Below are 21,881 nucleotides of genomic sequence, written 5' to 3' on the forward strand. Positions count from 1 at the left end.
TATAAAACTCCATAGTCCAGGACACAGGAAGACTGCATGAAAGAGCGATCTCAGTCTGTTAGGTCTGTAACTGATATTAGCATCTATCAGAGTAGTATGTGTTGTTTTTGTCCCTGGCAAGAAGTGGTCCCCCAAAGAGTATCACAATGGCTATAGGTTATTAGAGATCAGCACTTCAGAAGGAACATGAAAGATGTTGGTCTAATTGGAATTCTAGTGCTGAGTATAAACAACTCCACTGTGGGGTCCAGGGGTGTCTGCTAGCAGTGTGAAGAGCTGGCCCTACCCCTGCACAATTTCTGTGAGGGTTGTAATTGATGAATGCTGGAATAGACTGAAGCCAGGTAAACTTACATTGTACAGCACTTTGATAAAGGTAGTCATTATTTAGGGGAAACTGGCCACATCTAAGATTAGGCAGTAATAGCATCTTTTAAAGGAGTTTAAAAGGCATGAAAAGTATCGCAGAGTTTTTGTATATGAAACTATCAAGGTACAAAGGAATACATGGAAGATGGTCACAGATAGGGAGAGTTAATAGAGTCAGGAATTCAAGAAAAGACAATTGTTCCTGCCATTAACTTGTGCACCAGCGTACACTGGCTCTTTTTCTCCTGTTTAAGTGTATTTCCAATAGTTTATATGATTATGTTATCATCGAGTAGCATTGCAAATGTGTGAGGTTGTATGAAAGTGTCCTGGTGTGAATATTTGAGCCCCCCTCTAGTTATTTTACATTTCTTATTTTCTCATTTTCCCCATAAAATATCTGCTGTCGGATCAGATGCTGTTTGAATGCTTTTGCTTCCTTGGGTTTCTTTTGTTTTCTGACTTAATTCTGCATCTGTGTGATAATTCACGTGTCCCGTTTTTTAGTTATAATCTTTCACCAAATAGATCTTTAGCCCTGTTGTTTCTCGAGTGAGACAGTTTTAGTAGGACTTCTTTGTTCTTGTTGATTAATCGGTGGGTATTTTAAATAGTAGTAACCTCCTCTACACGGCATACACTTGTCCCATATGTATGCGCTCTGTTAACCTATCACTTATGCTCAGAGAATATAGGTGAAAGGTGACGCTGGCGGCAGGTTCCCGGCTCTGGCGCCTTTGACCCATCTTCCCTTCGCTATTCTCAGAGCTGGCGACTCAAAGCCGTCTTTTTGAGGGTGCCCTGCCAGAGTTCCAGACACTTGCAGCAGAATGAAAGATGCTTTCACAATCTTTTCACAAATTTCTGGGCTATGCTCATAATGGATGCTTATTTTGCTTCCTTCATTGAAAACATCAGGATCAGGCCAGTGGTTTTCTGTCCCCTGAATGTCTGTACAGTCTCTAGGGTCTTACCTAGGGTGTAAATGCTTTGGCTTCACCCAAGCTCAGTCACATTACAACACTATGGCACTTAGAGGTTGGGAGGTATGAGTGGTGATTTCTAGTACAGAGTGAAATTGATAACCATTAGCCTGTGAATAAATACAACATGTGATGCGGTTTCTGAAGAGTTTCTTCTTGAGTTCCACCATCAAAATCAGTTTCCTGTATCAGTTCTATGAAGGTCTTTAGAATAGACAGAGAAGACATTTCTTCTTGTTATACCATCCCCACTCTGAACACCCTGAGCCCACGGGCCCGGTTCCAGATTTAGTCATGTTGGTCTTCATTTTCTTAGCACAGGTGCAGCAGTGAACAGCAGTGAGAGTCTCCCTCCATCCTCGTCTGTCAACGACATCTCCTCCATGTCCACCGACCAGACCCTCGCCTCCGACACTGACAGCAGCCTGGAAGCCTCGGCAGGACCGTTGGGTTGCTGCAGGTGACTAGCCGCCTGCCTGCGAAACCCAGCGTTCTTCAGGAGATGACGCGATAGAACACAGCACACACGCACACACACACACACACACACACACACACACATGCACAAATGCACTCACGCGACGTCAAGAAATTAGCAAGAGAGAGAGATCCAACGTAAAATTAAGTTAAATCTTTCTGCGTGCTTCTCCAAAGTTCTGTCTCACAGCTGAGCTGAAATGTGTACTTAACTTCTAGTTGCGCTCGCTTCGCTCTCTCTGCAGCAGAGCTTTTACTACACAAGACGAACCAGACACAATTAGAGAAGCCTTTCCCTAAAGTGTAACTTAAATGGCTGCAGAACCAGCAACCTGTAACTGCCCTTCAAATGGCATGAGGTGGTGGGCACGGGCCCCACCCAGCATGTGTGTGTCTCTATCTCGCGTCTACCTGCTCCTTCCGGCCTAGTCAGATGGATGTAGATACAGATCCGCATGTGTCTGTATTCAAACAGCACTTAGAGATGCTCCTGTCAGTGTCCCCAAGGCTCCACCAAGACACGCACCGGGGTACCACATGGTCCATTTCATGTGATCTATTACTCTGACATAAATCCACCTGTAATATATTGCCAGTATATAAGCTGTTTAGTTTGTTAATTGATTAAGCTGTATGTCTTATAAGAGAACATGTAAAGGGGGGATATGGAGGAGTGAACTCTCAGACCCTTGAAGATGTAGCTTCCGAATTTGAACCGATTAAATGGCACCTGTATACCACTTTGTAGAAAGAACATATGTGATGCTTACATCCAGTGTGGGGGGAGGGAGGGAGCAATAGCTGTCAGGCTCTAAGTAGGTTGTCCTTTAGATGGAAGGTGTGAGTCAAAGCCAAGATGCTCTCTCCGGAACTCAGTAGGGAGTGGGGACCAGAGCACATTGCTGCGGAATAGGCTGAGTGGAAGGAAGCCACTGCCCAGGGGCTAGGGGACACCACATCCCTGTTCTAAACATTGGACACTATTGTTTATTTTTAAAATTACATGTCAGAAGAGAAAGTCACTGGAGAAAGGGGCAGGCGTTGAGGCAGGATTGTGGCGCACACTTCCAGTGGTAAACGCCTTTTCCTAAGACACAGTGGAATGGCCTTCATGTGATCTCCTTCAGTGACCCTACCTGGACCAATGTGAGATTGTGGGGTATGTTTTCCATGTGTGCGCTGCTTTCCTGAGTCCTTTCCTGCTGATACTTTATTCCCTCTTCTGCAATAAGATAAAACAATTAAAATAAAAATCCCCAAAGCACAGGGTGATCTTCAGGATAGCATCTTCAAGCAACTTCACGGACTTTACTGTCCCTCAGAGGGCTTTCCCAGGCCCCTTGGTATGACTGATGTTTCATACTTACTGATGTTATTTTCCTAGATGTGTGTAATCTGAGAAGGGCTGATAATCTGACTTTTGTATTGCAGTAGATGCACGAGAGCAATAATGCCGTGCCAACGTAGCTCCTACTAGCTAGCAGTAGCAGCGACTTTGTCTTAAAGCCATGAAACATTTGTGTGTTTAGTGAAGTCATCTGAATTTAGCCCAAATCCCCGAAAGCTCCTATCCGAGCACTCCGAGAGGCACTGTGAACCATCTTGGTTATGTACCAGGCAATGGCTCTGCAGCTTCTGAGCAATAACAGGCCAGGCCTGGCTTCCCTTCTTCCTCCCTTGGGTGAAGCATCCACCACAGTTATTTGCACTCTGGCCACTTTGGTGCTCACCCCTGTGGTGATATTTCACCTGAAGAAGAAGTGGAACACGTGGGCAGATGAAGCTGATGGGCCTGGCAAGCGGAAAACCCTTGGTTACGGAGCAAGCAGCAATGTCAGAGCTCTGCAAACTGCCTTAAACACAACAGCATGGAAGCTCTTCTCTCTGCAAGCAATAGAGTCAGTCAGAAGCCTCAGACCCACCCCCGAATCCTGCTCCCACAACCTTCCCTCATTCCCACCACTACACCCACAGACCCCCAAACACGTGCACGCACACACATACACTACCCATAGACAACACACTGCCGTGTGGCTGTTCCCGAGATTGCTCCCCACAGCACCAGCAAGACATTGTATTGAAAAGGGAGCGGAGAGAAGTGGGGGACAGGAGCTAGCTATCTTCAGATCTTAGAGAGTGCAGCTCATCCCCTGGTTAAAGGCATCACTTTCTGTGCTATTCCTGGGTCTTTTGGTTAATATTGTGGACAAAGTGATTTTTATAAACCCTGATTCAATCTCCTGATCTTGTTCCCTTTCCCGTCCACCATCTTTCTCTCCCCCACCCCTATTTCTTAGCTTACCTATAGCCTATTCTCTTCTTTTTCTGCACTTTGATTTTATGTCCCCCACCCTACATCACACCAGGTTAGTGCCCAGACAACTGCTTGATAGAAACAAGTTCCAGGGGGAATTCCTTACTGATCAAGATGGTGACAGACAGAAAGCAGGGCTCTCAGTAGAATGGTGGGTGTGCTTAACAGTCAGGCTCCTTCTGACAAGAGCAGACCATTTTTCCTGGGTAGAGGAAAGCAGACAAAACAGATCACCTCATCTTCCCCTCCTTCAGGTTAGCCTGGGTACTGCTAGCCCTTCTACTGGAGGCCCACACTGTACTGCTGGATACCCTTGGACAGAGATTCCCCCATAGACGAGAAAATATGAAGCAAATCCCTTGGGTTTTAAATAGCACATTTAGGGAGAGATGAATATTTAGCTCCTGGACCTCATGAAGGATTGGATTTAGCTAATCAGTGAATGATGGATGGAGGAGAAACAACAAAGAGGGTCACTGTCAAAACATTCCCATCGAGACCCCCATTCTCTCTTTAGGGGATGGTTGTTCTCTGAGAAAGTTCTCAGTAGACATTATGTCCTTTAGTGGGTCTTGTTAGAAAAAACAGTATTTATGTAATATCTGTTACTTTCAAGGGTGTTCTTACTTTTAGGGCAGAGAACTGTTCTGAGACCTGTACTGTGTTTGTGGAAGATTCTGAGATGCTCCCTGTATTCATTTTGCAACAGAAAGTTGGCATTGTTAGGACTTAGAAATCTGTCCCTTCAATAGGCAACCTTGGTCCTTAATATGTTCCACGGTGTTCTGTAGAAAGGACGAGGGTCTATTTTTTGCTAGTTAGGGAGTGTTTGGTGGGTCAGTGTGCTCATTTTTCCAATGGGACACATTGGTCTCATAGCACAATGTTTTCTTGTGCAGTGAAGATTGAAACGAGCCCTCCATCCTTCAGAATCCCACGTTAGAGCTTCATAGGCCTTTAACCCACAGCTGGACCAGGACGTAGCCAAGTCTTAGCAGTTGGAGGAAACATACTCGTTTGATGACTCAATGGTGGCGTGGGTGGCTTCTCTTAGCCAGTTAGCACTATCAGAACAAATATCATACAAAGACACTGATAGCAGCTGACCAGTAGATGACCACGGAGCATAGAACAAACTGAATGCATGGAAACACAGACATCATTTTGTGATTGGCTAGGGGAAAGATTAACAGATCTCATTCTGCAGCTCATAAGTATTTACCACAGAGGCCAGGTGATACAAAATTTGTTTCTGTTTCATTTACTTAGCAAATAAGAACATGCATCTGAAAGGCACTGTGTTCTGTAAGGAATTCTGTTAATTGACTTTGCTGGAAAAGATATCATGATTCAGAGAGAGCAGAGAAGTCTTTTGGGGGGAGGAGAATTTCCATCCCAGCTCCTTTGGGTCTGAAGAGAAATCCCTCTCACCACTCCAACACTCCTGCCCTCACAGATACATACACATGTTAACTGCAAGAGTCCACCATCTTCTATGCGCATCCTCAGAAGTGACACTAACTAAAGAAACTAAAACTGTATAATATAAAGAACCAAGTCAGTTATTTTCTTTGTGATTAAAATATAAATGGTAGCTCTTTGGGTACCCAGAGAGATTGTTGTTAGTCTGCTTTGGTCAGTCAAAGTAGAGTGGTAGATTTTTTTTTTTTTTACATGTGAACTGTTTATTCTTGATCATGTGGGACCAACGGCCAGTATATCCCAGTAGAGACAAAAGCTCCAGCCCCTATTTGCCACCAATTGTCCTTCTTGCCATGTCCTTGCAGGGATGCATACCTTGCATCTGCCTGTTATTCTGCATGACTGGACCCCCCCCCAAAAAAAAACATTACTGATGAAGAGAATTGTCCTATGTTGGTGTTTATGAGATATGTCTATAGCATAAACACACACACACACACACACACACACACACACACACACACACACACGTTTACATATGCCCATATAGTTCTCTATCAACCTGGAAGCCAAAATCTATGTCCAATCTTGTTGCAAAGTTTCAGAGGTGAGATGGGTCATCACTAGCCTGATAGATTTGATGTGCTCTCAATGGTGTCTAATACGGATCAAACTCATTCAATCCGTTTCCATATTCTTTCTCACATTCTTTTCCATTTTTTCCCTCTCATTTTAAATATGTCTGTGGAAAAGAGCATGAATTGGAAAACTTTGAATTCTTTAGACTCTTCACAGGTGGAACCAAGTCAACACATTGTAATTTGTTATGTCTTATGAATCATTAAAGCTGAAGGAAATACACTTCCCTTCTCGTAAAACCAAACGAGACCCACACTGTGTCGGACTCTCCTGTCGACAACGCCTGTTGTTTGTGCTGCTTTGATTTCATGAGCTGCCAGAGCTCGAAGGGGCTTCCATGAGTTTATCCTGACCCCAGTGAAGGAAACTTGCAGTGGTGGTCAGTTGTACCAAGGGAGTAATTAAGAAAGAAGGGACAGCTTCCTTCTCATCTGAGACACGGGATCTCAGTGGAGAAGGGCGTGCTTATGCATGAGATTCATCACTTCCAGAAAGGCTTCGTTTCCATCTGCAGATCCCAGCTTCAGGGTTACAATTCACTAATGACCAATAAGATAACAATGGACGAAAGTCACTGGTAAGTAGATCAGGACTACATTTTTGTTTTCAAATTAATCGACAGAATTCCTAATTCTGATTTTGCCTGATAGATTTATTTTGTCTACATTATTGTTTCAGACTTCTTGTCAAATTTAAAGATTTGAGTTACACTCGGTAGAGTTCACTGAGCATGCCAGGGCTCACCTGGCAGTGCCTGAGTGATGCAGGGGAGTGGCCTGCACCTATCTGTGAACAATACGATTTATTTATTCCCTTAATAAAATCTTGAAACATAGACATTCCTACTATTTGCAATTATTATACTTTTTCTTCCATTTAGGAAAATAGAAGCAAAAGGCTATTTCTAACATTTGCAATGACTCTTATCCTAACGATTTTTTAGTTATTTTATTTTCTTCTTTTTCTTTCATATGATAGATACCCACAGATATGGCTGAGCCTCTTGCCAGGTAGGCCAGGTGATTCTGGTACTCGCAATCCTCCTGCCTCTCAGTCTCGAGTGCTGAGACTCCAAGCTTGCATAACTATGTCCAGCAACCGATTTGACTTCAATCATAAGTCTTTTCTTTTCTTTTCTTTTTTTTCTTTTCTTTTCTTTTCTTTTCTTTTCTTTTCTTTTCTTTTCCTTCAGTCAAGCATATATATATATATCTAAAAATGCCTATAAGATTAAGAAGGGAAAATTCATTCTTCATGGCGATTACCCAAGGAGGGCAAATCTGCAGCCGTTGGTACATTCTAGGCAGTATAAAACATTATCATATATTTCACCATTTTGATTATGTTTTGTAAGGAATAAATGTAAGCAATATAAAAGAAATTACAAATTTAACCCAGCTCAGAGTGTGTGAAATGTGATAAGGTAAACATCCCGACTAAGTGAACACCTCAATTTTGAGTGACTAAAAAGATACCATGCGGACCAAGTCTGGAGAGGGTGTGTGTGTGTGGGGGGGGGGATGACTAAAAAGATACCATGCGGACCAAGACTGGAAAGTGTGTGTGTGGGGGGGGGGGATGATAAGGCCCAGTGTCAGATAAAGTGGTGCTGAGGGCCTGAGCTGAAAGAGACTTAAAAACCCTGGTCTGGCAGGGTTAGACCATTCCCGAGAACCCCACAGAGACTCTTCCTGTTGAGACTGACTCATTCCTGGAGTCAGCCACTGATTCCTTACATGTTTGCAATGAAGCAAGCCAACAACAGTATTGACCATTCTTTTCTTCATACAACTAAAGGAACAACCAATCTAGAAGGATGAATCTTCTTGCTCAATAATAGACATGACTGTGAGGAAGGTAAAGGCTTTTGACCTTTCCAATTGACTTAGCATTCATTGCTGAGTTTTATACATGTACCATACTCCACTTCAGTCCTTCCCTAGACCCAATCCCCCACCCTTAAAGCAGTTTGAAGGCAAATGCCTGAAAGACACATTCAAGTAGTGGTATACAGGGTGTTCCGCCAACTCAGGACTGCTCATGCCTGGCACCCCTGTATGTCCTAAGTGAAGATCCAACTCCACGGGCTCAGGCTGCTGGATGACTGTGTCTGATGTCACTGAAATGTACCGTAGAAACTTACACTTCTCAAACACATGAATGCTATGGTGCAAACAAAACAAAACAACAAAAACAGCAACAAAAAATTCCAACAACCCTCGAAACCCCACCTCCTTCTGCCAAATATTCCTTTTAAGGAAGGTGTGCAATTGGTGTGTAAAATTCAAAAGTACGTAAGTTCAGAATGCGGTGTAGAGGGTTCAATTTACTCAGTGCGGTGGGAAGTTGTGGTATTGTCCTCCATCCCACCTAGCTCAAAGCCTTTCTGTTCAAACAATAATCCATATTGTTTGCCTCTCAATAGCAGGTACCTGGAGTCATCTTTACACACCCTTAGGCTAGTTGGAAGGCTGGATTATATAATGTCATTTCCACTGAAAGCACTGAAGTCTTTGTTCCTGAAAATATTGTCTACAAACAATAATACAGATAATAAAACTTTATAATGCAAATAGCACTTCACACAGTCTAAGAGACTAATGATTCCAAATGGTTTCTTTACAAAAGGAGGACATTTGAGAGCTGTGGTATGCTCCTAATAGGTTGGTAATTCAGATTGGCATACATTAAGCTCTATGAAGGTTACTTTGAATTTCTAGTTTCACATCTGAGCTACATTCTAACCGATTTCATCAGTCCTTGCCAAAAGCACTTATTGAACTGTTTGGGGTAGAAGACAAATATATTGTGATCCTTATCATAAAAAAAATGCAGCCAATAAATCAATGCCTAAAAACAAATGGCCAATGAAAAATATCTTACTAATTTATCTTCTTTTTAAAATCACAATGTGTTTAAATTATAGGTGCATCCTAGATGAACCCATTTTTATTATTGTCATAAAAAGAAATAATCTTTAGATGTTCTCATTTAGTCTAATTGTATTTCAGGTACACTTAATGAACCAGCACAAGAGAAGCGTGTTTAGTTTCCTGTGTAATATGGGGATGGATAACTTTTAAATTCACGAATAAGGCAGCATGGCTATTTTTTCCTCTGCATCGTGGATTGTTTTGATGTTTGTTTGGAGTTCTTGGGCTTTGGTGCTGAGCTGGCAGCTCGCGCTCTGGCACAGCCTGCTCCAGCGTCCCAGCAGGTCCCAGGCTGCCTTCCAGCCCCACTCTGAACTGCAGCAGAGCCCCATGCACACTGCTCAGTCTGCGGGCGATCCTGGGAGTGAGATGTTCTCTTCGTTTGTAAGGTTCAGCTCGGAGCATCCCTGAATATCTCTGGAGGAATATTTAACACTGGATGATAAACATGCATTTGTCGGTTCATGCTACAAATATTTATCGAACACATCAAATCTCCAAATACTGTCACACCTACACATCATTGCGATGAATGCACACACTTCCTGTCTTCGCGAAGTCTACATTTTATTGTGTGGGGAGGTGGGGGCAAAATAGCTCCAAGGATGAAAAGCACAAAGCACGCTGAAAGTGAAGGCTTGAAAAGAGGTGGCGTGGGAGATAACGCGGGATTTCCCAGGGAAAGCCTCTGAGAGGAGGCTGCACTTGGTCAGACCGAGATACAGTGAGGAAATAAAGCGTTTCACCTTTTTAAGAAGAACAGTTCATACTGAGGGGAATGCCAGGGCAGAGGAGAGACATAGAAAGAGTTTACTTGTATACCACAAACAAAGAACAATTTAAGAATCCCGAGATTGCTGGGCAGTGGAGGCACATGCCTTTAATCCCAGCACTTGGGAGGCAGAGGCTGGAGGATTTCTGAGTTCAAGACCAGCCTGGTCTACAGAATGAGAACCAGGACAGCTGGAGCTACACAGAGAAACCCTGTCTCGGAAAAGAAAGAAAGAAAAAGAATCCCCAGATTAAACAAAAGAGGTGAGAAAGATAATGACCCTTGAAACTGGAACAGAAGGCAAGAGTCTGAACAGAGGAAAGATATTTGGGAATGTATTCTAAATATGGGAAACCAAGGATGAGGGCTGAGCAAGGTTATTATGCTATGCTATCTTACTATTATATATATAATATAAATATTAATAAATTATATAATCAATTATACATTATAGCATATATAGGTATAATACACACAAGATTATATCATATTTATTACATAATATATAGGTTAATAAATAGTATGATAAATATAGACTATATAAATGTAAAGATATATTTTTTCTGGCTTTGAGTAGGGAGAATTCTTGAAAAGAAAGATAATGGAAGCAATTTATATATCATAGGCTATGGTAAAAGTCCAGGAAGAAATGATGGGGTTTTAACCAAGCAGTAGAGGATGTGAGAAGAATTTGGTCAAGGTATAATTAGGAGTGAACAGCAGCCAGTGGCACACACCTGAATTGTCACTTATTTTTGGGACCAGCCGGAGGATTACGAGTTTAAGGTCAGTCTAGGCAACTTAAATAAGACCTTGACTCCAATTAAAAAGTAAAACAGGCCTGCCTTACCAAATAGGAGGCTTTAGGTTGGATCTTCAGAAAGCATAAATATTACTGAATGGATTAAAAATAAACAAGATGGCTAGCTTGTGAAGGAGGAGTGCAAACACTTTCTGGAGAACTGACGCTATGATATGTAAATGACTGTTAGAAACAACGCCAGAATTTTCCTTTTTATATAAGCTATAATGGCTGGTTGCTATGATGACCGACACGGTCCTCCTATGAATCTAAATGACTGTTAGAAACAAAGCTACAATTTTCCTTTTTATATAAGCTATAATGGCTGGTTGCTATGATGACCGACACGGTCCTTCCTATGAATCATGTGGAAATCCACACGTGTATATAAAAGCAGGAAGAGCTGAGTATTAAGTAGGAGATGTCGGAGATACTTCTTGTTACAACACAGAGACAGCACAGGTAGCAGAGGATCACAAGTGCAGGGGAAACCAGAACGAAAGCCGAATGAAGACCGAGTTTGATGTTGAGGTTAGTGCTGACTATGGCCATCCGTGCACAATTGGGCACTAGAGCGAACGCCTGAGAACACGGGGGTGGGGTGGGGATGAGACAATAGAAACAAGGGTAGAAAATTCATCGGTCCCCTAAAATGTGGAGCAGCAGAATGTTATTAAAGTTAGGGTTTGATGTAGACTAAACACTTCCTACAGCATTTTTTTCAGTGGGTGGGCTCATAGAGGAAGAACCGAGTTGATGATGCAAGAGAAAGTGTTTGTAGCTGAGAGCGGTGGTGCCTGGCAGGCAGGCTGGAGGATTGGCAGTCTGGGAGCACCAGAGGAGAAATGCATTCCCTTTCAGAGACAGTGATGTCATAGGAGGCGAAGAGGCACACGAGGGGGGAGGGGCGTTCTTGGAAATTTGTGTAACACACAAACCCATTTTTATCAGAAAAATGTTCTTCCTCAGTGAAGACAGACAAAAGGCTATTTAATGAGAGGCAGCAAGAGGGAGTCTGAGGTTCCCTTACCGGTTCAAGGTTCCCTCACCAGTAAGAAGTTGGTTCACTCCATGATACCAGAGCCCAATTAGTTCACTGTTTAAACATTCTATATTCTCTCAACACCTTACGCTCTAAGAAAAAGTGACCTATGCTGCCTGGGTTGGTTTCACCCGACCTTAGCCTTGAGTCACACAGGGTTTAATAAGGAGTCTCTACCATCCCTAGTGTGCACCCAGCCCCAAATGGTGCTTTAGAAAAGACGCTCTGACCAGATCCACTTTCTCTTTAGGTTAGGGCTGCCTTGGGGACTGTTAATTTTCCACAACACCTCACAGCAAAAGAGGCCTTTAAGATGGGATTAACTAACTCTCAACTCATTCCCCGGCTGTGCAACCAAGCAGAGCACAAGGATAGCCCCGCAATGGGCCGCCGGGGGCCATTGGTCCAGTCCTCTGTAACAAGGCACCAGGCATGGTTTCAGCATTCCGACTTGCCTACTTCATCTTAATAACTGCCAAAGCGGTTCTGAGACTGTACCTGGGTCTCACGGTGTTTGATAGGTGTCGATGCCCACTGCATGTTGGCAGCATAGTCAGATGGGTCATTTCTATTTCACTGGAAAGTCACTCTAAGGTCTGCCCTTGGAGTACCTTTCCACCTGCTGTGTCACAGGCAGGAAAGCCTCACACCAACTCTCTGGCCCTTCCTGGTGACTTTTTACTAGTCCTTCAGGACTTCCAGGAAAGTCTTGGTTCCATGGTGCCTTTCTGGGCTTCATCCCCGGTTACTTTCATAGTACATGGTCCAAGGTATTTATAAGCAACTAGGTACCCCAGAACATGGAGACTTCAGGCTGAGAGACCATATCTTTGGGGTTCACACTCCATCTTAGAGAACCTGCGTCTAGCACCAGTTTCTTGGCTGTTGCCCCAACAAATCTGCACTTTTAGGTTACAAGCCCACCCCTGGCACGTCACTTCCTAACAACCACCAATCAGGAAGGAAGCAGAAGTTAAGTTTATGGTTTGGCTCCCAGCACCAGTCAATTATGTTAACGGCCATAATGGTCCCCCAATCAGATGTGTCATCCCATTCCCATAGGCTAGATATCCCATTCTTGTCTCTATAAGTGCTTGCCTGAAATTAAGCTTAGTGCTGCACCCTCCTGTTCTACTGTGTTAGAGACAATGGTGTCGCCAAGCTTGGGTTTGAGTAAAGAGACCCTAGGTAATTGCATCGAATTGGCTCCTTGGTGGTCTTTTGGGGTTCACAAATGCCTCCCGGCACAAGGCCACTGGCCTATATACTTGGGAACGTCATTATATTTTACTTGGTATTTTTAACACCTGGTGCCACCCTCTGTGGCAAAAAGAGTTGATAAGCACACTTGCAGGTATAATTCTTTGACATTATGTTTAGTTCTCAGAAGTCACTGTCATTATCTCAGAGCAGAAAAAGAAAGGGTGATTTTGGTGCCCCTTCCTGCCTGTCAACCTCGGGCAGAGTTGGGTAGACATGAAATTTGAGGGTCTGGGGCATCCTTTGCGGGTGTATGTGATGTGCTCTGGCTGCTGCCTGTGTCACGGCGGGTCCCCACTCTAGTCTCTGGATGAAATACGTGATCGGTAGGAGCAACGGGAGGCTGGGAGCTGCCCGGTTGAGCCTTCAGTGTGCAAGGAGTTGCCCTAACCACTGAGGGCACTCCTCACTCCGCACAGAGTCTCCTGCCTTCTGTATTCCCCCACAACAGCATTTTCTATCTTCAGAAAATATCAACCTCATTAGCTTGCTTCTACAAAGTTTGTCTAGCTAGGAATTCCAGGACCAGGGTTTGAAGCTAGCCTCAAGTCACAAAACCTCACTGTCTACATTCTAGTTACTCACAGAAGGTGCATTTGAGCTACGTGGAGACCCATGGGACCCAGATGTGGAAGTCTTCAAGGCAACCCTAAATTACAAAAGCCACACTTTCCCTTCTGGAAGCAATGTAAGTTGGTAAATGAAAAGATACGAGTGACGAGTGACTTTATGTAAGCTACAGTCAGAATTTTTAACACAGAACATCAGTGTTCCAGTTGCATAGACAATTCTATTTATAGGGTTCTCCAAAGCATAACACTTGATGTGACCAGTTGAAGCTAATGATTTAGGATTAACATATGGGAGCAAATTCTTTCTCTTGAGCTTATAATTTAGAATCATTGCAGTTGCACCACAATTTTACATCTATATATGTAGGATGCAGCAATTATATTTAAAAATATACTTAATGTACATGAATTTTTTTTCTGTTTGTAAATGCACCATACAAATGCAGTGTCCAAGGCAGCCAGAGGAGGGCGTCTGCTGGATCTGGAGAAATCTCTTTGTGAGCTACCTACGGGGTAATGGGAACTGAACACAGTTCTCATCAAGTGCAGCAGGAGGCCTTAACTGTTTGGCTATCTCTCTATCACCCACAAACAATTTTTTATAGTACCCAACTATTAATTTCAAGTTTACTAGTTTCCAATTCATTCTTATATCAGCTCATATTAGATGACTTCTTTGCTTTTAGCTGAAAACCAGGTGACCACAGTGCCCATGAAATCTATAGCCACTGCCACTGAAATCAGTTAGCAAAGTATCCCTCAAAACTTAAAAGTTGAGCAACAAAGGGTTATTTTCATTAAGAGTTTTAGATGCGTGCTGGCCTTCTGTTTAGCATCAGTTGTGGAGGTTGAGAAATTAAAGGGTTAGAAAATGCCAGTCTATCTTCTTAAGGTGTTCCATGCACCAACTGAGCGATAGTGGGTCCAAGGGGTCAGCACTGAGATCTCTCATTATGTGGTCTGTTTAACCATCACAATGTCAGTACCTTGTGGGAATTATTTCCAAGTCACAGATGACAGCAGCTGAGACAAATTTAGAGACTTGTCCTTCTTAGAATCTCACCTGAGGGATCTTGAGAAGCCAGCAGAGGTCTGCTGTAGTCTCTATATAATGCTGTTTTCTCTCTACCATGTTGGCTCCTAAAATGAATGATTCTTATTCAGTGTTGCATTGTGTGTGTGTGTGTGTGTGTAAAAGAACTATAACTATATATATATAGTTATAGTTATAACCATATATAAGCTAGACAACTTTTTATATATAAAACGACAACATTCTCTCCTTTGAGATTCCAGGGAACTTCCAGGAAACTGCTACTGAATTGGAGAATTATTTAGTCTGTGGATGGGACAGGGTAATATTGGGAACAGCAACCCTAGAATGCCTGCCAGAAGAGCAAAGAGGATTCCATGTAAAAGGGGGAGGGGCTTTAATGAGATAGAAGTAGGAGGATGCACCTGAAAACACAGAACCGTGTGGCTCGCTTGTGTCTGGTGAGTCTCATGCTGAGGTGGACAAGAAGATGATGTTCTGCCTGGGAGGCCTTGGCTTTCACCTCCTCAGGCCAACTAAGGAAAAATTAATCACATCATATTACTATTGGCTTTACGTTTGTAGTCACTTAGAAACTACTCCAAGTAACCCCAAATTCAAGAAAGGATTTAGGATAGGAGATGGTTGACCACATTCAGTTATTGTGAGTTTGTGTCTGAACTTTTGGTAGCTTGGGCCAAGAAGGAAGGATATTTGGAGTTATTGTTACCAGTTTGCCTTTAGATGTGTGAGCAGTTTAAAGCCTTGGGATTTGACTTACCTTTAGTCGAGCTCGAGGAGTTGCTTGAAGGTTGCTCTCTGAAATCTGAAATTGCTCTCTGAGTATTAGAAAGCTTTAAAATTCCTTTGACAATCTGCCTTTTCTCCCTCTTTGTGTATACTAACAGAATGAACAATGAATTTGCTCTTAAAATATGGGCTCTGCCACCCAGAAGAAAAACAGACAAGGCCACAGCAACAGTAGGCAGGAAGTTTCCTAGGTATGGACTGACGTGTGAGTGTCACAGGAACCGGTTAGAGATAAGGATGAGCCATTGGTCAAAGCCTTCTACATGGGTGGCATGTGTCATGGATCATTAGCCAGGGCAAACCAGAGCCAGGGGATGAGGTCGCAAGGCAGCCTGGAAACAATGGACGCAGAGTGAAGATACCGGAACAAACATGGCGGAGCAGGGTGCTTTCATCAAAAGCTTAGCAATGCCGAAAAGAGAAACAGATGCAGATTAGTGAGGTGGGAGCAGCCGGACAGTCAGCTGTCTAGCAGAACAAGGCAGAGCTGGACAACTCAGTTAGCATTCATAGAGTTTTCCGGCACACTAGTCATGGGCTCAGCTGTCACTAACATCACAGAGCAAGGTCATATGAGTAACAACTCGAGCTCTGCAGTGTGAGCTAGTTATGCATGGGAGATTCAACAATGCAGGCAAACTAGAGACATGTTGAACCCAGGCAGTTTGATAGCCTGGCCTTTGAGTTTTACTGTCTGATCACGTCGCTTGGTGGACACACTTGAGGCTGTTTTGGATGGACATACAAGCCAGAGAGAGAGGCCAGGGCACAGCAGGGCGGGGCTCTGATCTGTTGCTTAATCTGACTCTGAATTTCTTATGTGATGTCTGGATGAAAGTATCTGCTGTGGACTTTGAAAAGGAAAAGGATAAAAGACAAAAACCTAACAACAAAACCCCAGTCCTTGTTACAGACATACCAGCTGACACCAAATGACCACACAAACTTGATCAGCTGGAGTGACAGATTCATGTTCCCAAGTCTGTATTCTTAGAAATATACAAACATAGCATTTCCAAAAATGCAAATTCCAAAGCTTAAATGGTTAAGCTATTCATAGTCATGCCCATGCATTTAGTTCCAGGGTGAGGCTCCTACCTCACCTCTAGCTTTCCTTAACCACTGCCTTACTGAAATGCAAATAATTGTTTTCCTAGAATAATAGCCTCAGAGAGTTACAGATATTTCTAGAAAGTTGATACTACTGATTTTCACCTATTTGTCCAAAATGGACCTTTGCACATTAATATTTACAAATTATTCGGATGAGCATGTTTTTTCGTCAGAAAAAAAAACAGTATTATAAAAATAATAAGACAAATACATCATCATTCTCTCATTCTTCCTGATTGCCTTTTCTTATCCTCTCGCTAGGGATTCTGTTGCCAAATGTGGTGCAGAGAAAAATTCCAAACATCAGCAGGCAGAGTGAGAGAAAGATGTCACAAAACGACATGCATCCTAGTGATTTGATTGAGGGAGGCACAGGCAGATCACTCATGTGCTGGCAGGTCTCAGAGAAGGAGCTGGACTCCTGTGGGCAAGGAAGGAATCCTCTAGCAGCTAGCAAGATGTTCTGGAGAGCTACTGCAGAAAACTAAGCGATGCAAGATGATGATGCATGCAGTGTGCGACCATTCCTTCCCCATATGGTGTGTCCTGCACAAGAGAGCCTTGTACCCTGTGATCGCTCAGCACAGTGCTGCAATTCCCTTGTGTCAGATTATCACACAAATAAAATGGCAATGTTAAAGTGTTTATGTACAGATGTATGTGTGTGCATGTGTATATGTATGTGTGTGTGTATGCATGTGTGTGTGTGTGTGTAATTTGAGAACCCATGTGGGTAGACAACAGGGGAAGATGTTGGGCATGCTCTTTCTTGTCTTATTTCTCTGAGACAATGTCTCTTAGTGAACCTAAAGCTTGCTCTTTTTAAGGTAGGCTGCTGGTGTTGCATAGCAGTGAAACTTTCTGTCTTGGAGAGTCAAGAAGTAAATAATTTATAACTTTCAGGAAGTCCTTGGAACACAGAGTCATAAGGCCTCTGCATTTCCAAGGTTCTATATGAGTGAGGACTGCTGAGGAGAGAGAGCCTGGAAGCTGTTGAGCTCTTTGCATGCTGTGAAGGGAGTTCCAGGATAGCTTTGTGAGCTGTCAGTCCAGCTGGGGGCATTCTCAGTGATGCAGCAATCACGTCATGCAGGCTCCCCTCATATATCGCCCCTAGGCAACCCGAGTGAGTAACCTCGTTCACCAAGCTGTATTTTGGTAGACTGTTTGCTTTTGGCTGGCATCAGTTCCTTCCCTGTGTGAACTTGAATGTCTTGTCTCCACAGAAAAAGGCTCACACAGCTAGACTGATGTCCAGCAAGTTCTAGCTTCCTCCACCCCCATTCTGCAGGTCTGGCTGTGTGAGGCTACATCTGGAATTTTTACATGGGTGCTGTGTATTAGAACTCAGGTCTTCATGCTTACATGGTAGCAACTCATACACCCTGAAGTACCTCCCCAGCCCAATCGGAGGAAAGTGAAGAACCATTGTCAGGGACCCGGTGGTTCTACTATATTTTATAAAACTTTTTTTTTTTTGTTTTACATTTCTCTCTTTTGGTCATGGCAAGGTCTATTGGCACAAACAGCACAGCCACAAAGTATTCTTTTGACTTTAATAACTCATCTTATATATATTTATATATTTATATTTCTTCTTATCTTCGTTTCCTTGGCAAAAGGGGAAATAAAAATATTGATCTATAAAATAAGCAGATGGTAACACGATGCCAAAAATAGCTTATGTTAAGTGCACAGGGGTGAAGCTTGAATGCAAGCTAAATCGCAACAATGTATTGATTCGACATTTAAATACAGGACTTGCAATAAAATAATCATTGAGATATATGCTTCTTACTCTTATCGACATTTTAGAAACTACTCTCTATACACATATCCAGTTGTAACACTTGACGGTAGCATTATGGAGCATGATATAACTTTGGTACACACTGCAGATATGGATAGTGATGTCTGTAAATGAGATTCCTGCACCAGACGAAGCTCTACACAGACCGGCCACCTGATCCCACACTGTTCCCCAACACTGTTTGCCCCCCAAGTCCCCAGAGTCCTCCCTGGAGCAGTCCAGGACAGAGAGAAAGGCTCACTGGATCCAGATTGTGTTTCCTCTCTCGCTTCTCCTGGGTTCCACGGTCAGGTCTCCGAATGTGGAGAAGAACTGCTCCATTTCCTTCTGGAGCATGTGGTTCCTTTTCTCGGCATCCTCCTTTGCTCGCTCGGCATTTCTCATCTTGATTTCTATCATGGTGAACTTTTTCCTCTCTTGATCCAGTTCATCATGGAGGCTCAGCATTTCCGTTTCCAAAGTCAAATTCCGCTGTTCCAAGCTGCAGAGGTTGGGAAGGGGAACGAGAGGCATGTGAATTTTATGTCTCTAAATGTGAGAGAGAATGACATCTATTTTATAAATGGTGCCAGGAGGAGCCATGCCGAATCATCAACACCACGCCTAAGAAGGTGTACTTGGTGACATTAGTTTACTGTTTGCTACTGTGATTTATTACTGTGGTCACAAGTTGTTAGGACATCTCTGGGAAGTGCTTGGTTGTCATTTCAGAGCGAATGAATGTGGTTAGAATAGACAAGCTGGAGACTCAAGCCATGGAGCAGAGAAAGGGTAGAGGCAGAGATGGCCTCTACTGCACTGTGGCAAGTTAGCTTTATTGAATAGATAGGGAAAGTGTGTTGGAGGTGGACGGAGAAGAGGAAAATCACATGACTTCCTGTCTAAGGAAAATGCTTCAGCAATAGTCATTACCAGGCTACACTCCCTGCTAAGGATAGACTTTCCAGAGGATGTAGTCTTACTATATGAAAAGACCAATAGTAACCAGTACCTGGTAACCAACATTGGTAGGAAGGTAGCAGCGGTCTTAGCTGAATCCTACTTTCTGCTTCCTATCCACAGTAGACATTCACGGGGCTTTTAGCACTGATATTCATTGTTCATCCAAATTGTTAGTCTGTTACAGGATATAGATACTTTGTATCCTTATAACTGTGTTTTCCATAATTATTGAATTTAAGATAGCTTCTTTAGAAGAGTCTACTTTCCCTGTATGTTTATATATTTATTATTTTAAGAGACAAGTATTGAAAGCGTGTCCTTTGTAGCATATATTTTATAACAGCTGAACCTGCACAATTCTTGTCTGAGCTAAAGTATCACAGGGCTCATTCAAGGTTACTAGTTCAGTGCAATTTAAAACTAGATTACCTTAATAGTAACTAAAAAAATTGAAATTTCTATTATTTTCTTGTTTTGAAAAAGTCAAGCCTTATGTGTAATCTGTACAATGTATTAGATAATAAAAATGTTTAAATAATTGTGAAGTAAGACTCCCTTCATAAGTAATGTGAATCCAAAACAGAAACAGAACAAAGTACACTCCTTTCAATTGCACAATAGCTAAGAAGGCTACTTCTGGCACATGATCCAATTTTTAGTAAAATGCCAAGTGAGATGCCAACCTATGCAGAGCTTGTATTAACATGCCATGTGACAGAGACATTTGTGCAAAATTCCAGGAAGCTAAAGGACTAGACAGAAAATAAAATGAAATCCCCTGAAACCAAACCCATAAAGATGTTAGATAATTTTAAAAATTACTTTATGTATATTTTGCCAAGGTTAAAATTAAAATAAGAGTATGCTTAGATATTGGAATCCAGGAACAAATGCAGCATGGGAGAGTAACTCGAAGTCCACAATAGTGTTATCCTACACTAAAATCTGAGAGGATGGCCTGCTCTCTCGTTTTTCTGGCAACAGATGGAGACTGGTGAAAGAGAAGCCAAAGAGTGCTAGTAGATTCAGCTAAGACCTTGAAGCACACGTTCTCTTTCTAAGGAAAGGAATAAAAACAAAAATCTAGTCCTGAATGCCTACAGTTGGCAGACTTTGAATCCTTAGAAAAGAGGATTACAGTGCCGGAAAGCTGACCTGAGAGGCAGTGTCCCATGGGCTAACATTAGGGAAATCATGCGGGAAGCAGAAGTTAAGATAGGCTGCAGGGCGTAGATTAAGAATCCCAAATACATCCCAGTGAAGGTATGGAGAGAGAAAACTGAGAACATGGGTGCCCTAGACCAGAGGTGATGAGTGAAATATGCCATACTTTAAAGAGATATGTCTTTAGATCAATAATCAAACATATTTTTAAAGTTAATAAATGGAAGAAACACAGTGTAAGTTTTTAAGGAAAGACTCTTCCATGACAATAGTTCCAGGAAGATGAACTTTGGGGGAGGGGAACCCTTAATATAAAAATGGCAGCTATTTTATAATCAAAGGATTGATTTACCAAGGACATAGATGACCCTGGACATCTATTCAGCCAGCTGAGGAGACTTAAGTTATTCAATATAAAAGATAACAAACTCATAAGGATACATGGACAATGCTTTGGGACTTAAAGATAAATTTTGCAAAATTTCTATCTGTGTAGAAGAAAAACCAGAGAACTGCAGACATACATGGTCTGAGTAACAACTATCAGTTAGTTATCACATCTATATGTTACAGTTATACATGGCTATATGTTACAATTATACACAGCTATATGTTACAATTATATACACTATCCCAAACTCATAAGAGAATACAATCATCAACCTAAATAATTGATATCATACAAATGAACATTTTTTGACTATGATTCAGAGTTTCCTAAGAACATAAGGTTGGAAGCCAATGGGAGGGACAGGAAAGACGAGTAAACTCCTGTGTTTGAAGTTTAAAGCAAAGCATCCCATTGAAGGAGAGATCAAGTAATATCCCAGCATCCACCTGTCTGCTGCCTGTCTCTCCATCTGCAATACTGATGGGGTGGAGTTCAGAAGGAATTTGAAGAGAAGTGTATGATTCTGTCCTGCAATGGCTGGAAAGCCATGAGAACACGGGTCCTTGCACACACCCATGACTTGGGTGGGCAACAACCTCCCCCAGCCTCTCCCCTGGATTCCCAATGGGAGAGAACGATCAGAGACACAGGGCACAGAAATTACACTCTTTGAAAGCTCTGCTGTTTATCATGCTGTCTGAAATGCACTGTAGCTCTCAGATCACAAACCTATCCCAGAATTCCTGCTGTGGGATGACAGTCTTTAATACATGCCACCAGCATTGTAACACCATAGAGAAAAACTCAAAAGCTCATTTTCCTTTAGTGAAGCTCCCAAAAAGATTTTGGCAGGGGAAGCAATTTTCCAGTCTCCTAAATGGTATTTTAATTTATACTTAATTATCCATAGCTTATGAAAGCATGCAATCTTTTGTCTTGTAATTAATCAGTGGATGGGAAACTCATTACAATACGTTAAAGTCAACTGTATATATCAACCACTTATCTATCATCTACCATCTCTATATTAAAG

General features: G+C 42.5%; 2 protein-coding genes across 9 annotated transcripts in view; one reads left to right on the forward strand and one right to left on the reverse strand.

Annotated features, from left to right (window-relative positions):
* Mapk10 (mitogen-activated protein kinase 10) overlaps positions 1–1,870 on the forward strand; it is a 281,578-nt gene extending 279,708 nt beyond the window's left edge. The window contains exon 15 of the mRNA XM_052198829.1: positions 1,674–1,870. Coding sequence (XP_052054789.1) covers positions 1,674–1,816 — 143 coding nt within the window. The 3' untranslated portion in view covers positions 1,817–1,870. The remainder of the gene's footprint in view (positions 1–1,673) is intronic.
* Positions 1,871–18,080: 16,210 nt separating this feature from the next.
* Positions 18,081–21,881, reverse strand: part of Arhgap24 (Rho GTPase activating protein 24) — a 413,886-nt gene continuing 410,085 nt past the window's right edge. For all 8 annotated transcript variants that reach the window (XM_052198149.1, XM_052198151.1, XM_052198152.1 and 5 more), the window contains one exon: positions 18,081–18,832. In XM_052198149.1, coding sequence (XP_052054109.1) covers positions 18,589–18,832 — 244 coding nt within the window. In that variant the 3' untranslated portion in view covers positions 18,081–18,588. The remainder of the gene's footprint in view (positions 18,833–21,881) is intronic.

The sequence above is a fragment of the Apodemus sylvaticus genome, chromosome 11 (assembly GCF_947179515.1).
Source record: "Apodemus sylvaticus chromosome 11, mApoSyl1.1, whole genome shotgun sequence".
NCBI classification, from domain to species: domain Eukaryota; kingdom Metazoa; phylum Chordata; class Mammalia; order Rodentia; family Muridae; genus Apodemus; species Apodemus sylvaticus.